This window comes from Octodon degus, unplaced genomic scaffold, assembly GCF_000260255.1.
Source record: "Octodon degus isolate 3935 unplaced genomic scaffold, OctDeg1.0 scaffold00290, whole genome shotgun sequence".
Classification (NCBI taxonomy): Eukaryota; Metazoa; Chordata; class Mammalia; order Rodentia; family Octodontidae; genus Octodon; species Octodon degus.
In genome coordinates this window covers 865,826-870,656 of record NW_004524866.1, presented here as the reverse complement: position 1 = coordinate 870,656, position 4,831 = coordinate 865,826, and the positions used below count along the sequence as shown (strand labels likewise).

The window sequence follows — 4,831 nt, the reverse complement described above, 5'->3', positions numbered from 1 at the left end:
TTGAAGGTGCAGCATTAGGGTGTTTATTTGCTCCCGTTCTGTTTTCCTAATGTGTGAGTTCACAGCTATGAATTTCCCTCTGAGAACTGCTTTCATTGTATCCCATAAATTACGATAAGTTGTGCTTGAATTTTCATTGAATTGTAGCTATTGTTGAATTTCTTGTTTAATTTTCATCCGTGACCCATTGGTTGCTGAGTAGGGTGTCATTTAATTTCCATGTATTTAAAGTTTTTTTCTGTTTTCTTTTTTTATTTATTTTCAGTTTCATTGCACTGTGGTCAGATAATGTGAATGGAATAATTTCTGTTTTCTTGCACATACTTAAGCATGACCTATGGACCATTATGTGGTCTATTTTAGAAAATGACCCATGTGAAACTGAGAAAAATGTGTATTCAGTTGTGTTTGGGTGGAACACTCTTTATATGTCCACCAAGTCCATTTGTTTCAAGCTCTGGTTCAGTTCTGTTATTTCTTTGCTAAGTTTTTGTCTGGTTGACCTATCTTTTGGAGATAAGGGGGTGTTAAGAACTCCTGCTAAAATTATGGTATTGGATATTAGATTTTTTCATGCCCATTAGGATTTCCTTCATATAGTTGGGTGCTTCCATGTTTGGTGCATACATATTTATGAGTGTTACCTCTTCTTATTGAATTTTTCCCCTAATCAGTATATAGTAGCCTTTTTATTTTGCTTGATCATTGTTAGTTTGAAATTGAGACTGTCTGAGAATAGAATTGCTACCCCTACTTTTTTCTGAGGTGCTCGGTCATGTAGTACTTTGTTCCATCCTTTGACTTTCAGCCTATGAATGTCTTTATGAGTTAAATGTGTTTCTTTTATACAACATATTATTGGTAATATTTCCTAATCCACTGTGCCAGTCTATTTCTCTTAATTGGTGAATTGAGTCCATTTACCTGGATGGTTAGAATTGAGATGTATTGACTTAAGTTTGCCATGTTATTTACCTGCTATCATTTACTCCTTTTTCTCCTGTGTTTAATTGCTTACCCCATTTAGTTGGTTGCTTCTGATCTCATTTGTGGAGTTCTGATCGTTTTGGTCCCCCTGTAGAACATCTTTCAGTAGCCTGTGTAAGGTTGGCTTTGTCATCGCGAAATTTTTTGGCTATTCTTTGTCATGGAAGCATTTTACTTCTCCATCAAACTTGAAAGAGAGTTTAGCAGGGTATAGTAGTCTGGGCTGGAATTTGTTTTCATAGAGGACCTGAAGTATTGTGCTCCATGCTCTTCTTGCCTGCATGGTTTGTGAAGAGAAGTCGGTTGTAATTCTGATGGGTTTTCCTTTGAATGTGATCTGCTTCTTTTCTCTAACGGCTTTCAGTAGATTATTCTTGGGCTGAATTTCTGGGATCTTCTCTGTTATATGTCTCGGTGTGTTTTTCATTTTGTTGAGATTCTTTGGCATTCTGTGTGCTTCAGTTACATGAATGTCAGATTGTTTCCTCATATTTGGTAAGTTTTCTGCTATTACTTCTGCCCATATTTTTTTAATGTCATTTGTTTTGATTCCTTCTTTCTCATTGATGCCTATTAGTCTCACATTGTTCATCTTTGCATCATCTTGTAGGTGATGGATTATTCTTTCCTGCATCCTCATTGTTTTTAAGAGATCCTTTCTTATCTTTTCACTAGCTACACCAGTATCTTCAAATCTGAAACTCTGTCTTCACATTCATTTAAATGGCTTTTCAAGCTTGTGATTGAGAGTTTAATTTCCTCTATATCTCTTTGACTCTGCTTCATGCGATCTATTTCTTTCCTGTATTGCTCATTCAGAGAGTCCGTCATTTTTCTAATCTCCTCTATTTTTTATCAATATCTTATTTTGAAGCAGTTAGAAATAATTTTATTGCAGTGTTTTTTTTCAGATTGGGTTTCCCGCCTATGTTTCTGCAGTTACTGTTTTACTTCATGTGCTATGAGTTCTGAGAGTTCTTTTTTTATTTCAGATAAGAATTGCACTTTTATTTCCTCTATATCTTTCTGCTTTTGCTTATTTACTATTGACGCTATTAATTCATACATTTGAGCCGAGCTAGTGTCCTCTGCACTTGTTCTGGGTGGGTACTGCGTTTCTTCCATATGTTTCTGCATTTGATTCTTTAGTGCAGATGCTATTAATTCAGGAATTTCTTTTTTTTATTTCCAATCTGAGGCCTTCTATATCTTTCTGCAGCTGTTTCTTTATTTCAGAAGCCATTGATTCTTTGCTTTCAGCTGTGTGATTTCCAATTTTTTCTGTGTTAGTGTCCTCTGCACTTGTTATGGGTGGGCTTGGGTTCTCAGGTTGCATTTTGTTCCTTCTCGTCATTTTGTGTAGCCCTGTCTTCTGACCTTTGTTGTAGATCTTTGCTGTAATTACAACCTTCGCACGTACTGAAGTTCAGGTGCAGCTCTACAAAGTTTGGACTTATCCTGCTGCGTCTGACTTGGTTCTGGCTGCTGTGCTCAGTTTCTTCCCACTGGTGCCCTTGAGGGTGAGCCTGTTTTGCCCCTGTGGCAAGATGTTCTGCTCCTGGACTAGCTGGGTGGATCTATACACTACACTCTTTGCAGGGATTGCAGCTGCAGGGTTATAACCCAGGCGTATATGTCAGGCCTGAGGTGTGCCTGTAGGGGGCAAGGTGAAGTAGGGGGAAGTGGAATCTCTCCCACACACTTACAGGACCTGGGCTACGAATGGGTCTGGGGTTTCCCAGAATGCAACAAAATTCCTACTCGGCGGGAGGGGTCAGGGAGGTACTGCAGAGTGGTGGGGGGTAGCCCAATGGGGTTGGAGAGGGACCGGCCCAAGCCGCGCATGGGTTGGGACTGGTCCTGCCAGCGCAGGTTAGCAGGAAGCTCTCCCACACACTCACTGGACCTGGGTTAGGACTGGGTCTGAGCACAAATGATTGAGAAGGTCAATTGGTGCATGCCATAAGAGGGAGATAGCTCAGTGGACTAAGTGACTACTTAAGCAAATGCAGGAACCAGGTCCATTCCCTGCCGCTGTATGCCACACCAGCCTGCCCAAGGTCCTCTGAAGCCACTATTAAGTCTCAGCATGGTGGGGTCCACCTGTCTTCCCAGCACAGGCCAGGGTGCAGAATGGAAGATCACTATGAGTCTGACCAGCATAGTGAAAACCTGCACAAAATACATTGAAAAATACATAATAAATAAAACAAAGGGAGAATTAAACCAAAGTTAAGATTAAATATAAGGATTTAGTATAGATTTTCTGGCATGAACAAAAGTTTTTCTCAAAATAAGATTCAATGGGAGATGTAAATTTTTCTTATACCTAGCAACTTTAAAGCTAGAGAAAAAAAATGAATCCACTGATAATTGAAGTAAATCTCATGCTGTAATGAAACATGTAACTGAAAATAGTAGTGCATGTTCTACCTGAGCTATTATGGATTTTAGAGAAAAACATATATATTTTTTATTTTTATTATTTTTTGCAGGGGCAGAACTGGGAATTGAACTCAGGCGATTGCAGTGGCTGGGCAAGTGCTTATTCTACTGAAACATCTATTTTTTAAACTTATAAAGGTTTTTTACTGTGCAAATGTGGTTTATCTCTAAACCCATGCAGAGAATTTCTCTCCTGACTTAACAAAATAATGTAGCACTGGGGCAAAAATGCAGCCTAGCAACCCTGCACTGGAGGCCAAGATGGAGAAGACCTCCATGGCCACCATGGCCTTCCACTTCCTGCTGTGGCACACGGGCAGGAAGGTGACCCACACGCTGCAGAACACCAGCATGCTGAACGTCAGGAACTTGGCTTCATTGAATGTATCAGTCAGGTTCCTGGCTAGGAAAGCCACAATGAAGTTCACCAAAGCCAACAGGCCCAGGTATCCCTGGACATAGAAGAAGGCAGTGAAGGAGCCCTTCTTGCACACAATGATGATGTGGTCATGTTCAAAGTATGAGTCTGTGTCAATGTAGGGTGGATTTGTCCCCATTCAGACTCCACAGAGAGTGAGTTGGATCAGGGAGCAGATGGGGATGATGAAGTTTGGAGCTCCTGATACCAGCAACTGCCTCATCCTTCTCCCTGGAGAAGTAACTTTAAAGGCCAGCACCACAGTCATTGTCTTGGCCAAGACAGTAGAAACAGCCACAGTGAACACAGTGCCAAACATGGTCTGCTGCAGGATGCAGGTGGCTGTGTTGGGACGGCTGATGAAGAGCAAGGAGCAGAGGAAACAGCAGGTGAGGGAGATGAGCAGGGTGTAGCTGAGAGCCCTGTTGTTGGCCTTGATGATGGGATTGTCTCTGTGCTTCACAAAGAGCCCAAATACTACAGCTTTGAGAACAGAGAGACTCAGTGCAGTGCCAGCCAGAGCCTTTCCCAATGTGTCTTCATAAGCCAGAAAAGTGACAGTTTTTTGGAGGCAGTGATTTCTCTGAATGTTGGCATACTGATGATCTGGACACCTCACACACTGTTCCATGTCTAGTGAGAAATTAGAATTATCAACACTGAAATTTCAAATTTTTCTTCTTATCCATTGCTTTACCCCAAAATTCTCATAGTTGAGGAAAATTTTTACCGTTTTTATGGCTACATAAAAATATTGTATAAGAAGCAATTACTCCTTGATACTGTCCACCTTATTCTTTTATTTGTTTTATCTTGGTTCTTTTTGTGTGTTTAGGACAGAGTGTAGAGGGTCTATAGGGTCTCAAACGTAGAGCAATCTAATAAGCTCTCTGATGTTTTCAGCCTCATAAGTGCTGTGATTACAGGTGCGCATCACCATGTCAAATCTCAGTCTCCATCTCAGTGCTCCCTGGGGGCAGG

At 40.8% G+C, this 4,831-nt stretch overlaps 1 protein-coding gene across 1 annotated transcript in view; it reads right to left on the bottom strand.

The window, feature by feature from the left end:
• Nucleotides 1–3,989, bottom strand: part of LOC101561904 (vomeronasal type-2 receptor 116-like) — a 54,571-nt gene extending 50,582 nt beyond the window's left edge. Inside the window, exon 1 of the mRNA XM_023707439.1 lies at nt 3,861–3,989. Within this exon, the coding sequence (XP_023563207.1) occupies nt 3,861–3,989 (129 nt within the window). The remainder of the gene's footprint in view (nt 1–3,860) is intronic.
• Between the last annotated feature and the right edge of the window lie 842 nt (nt 3,990–4,831).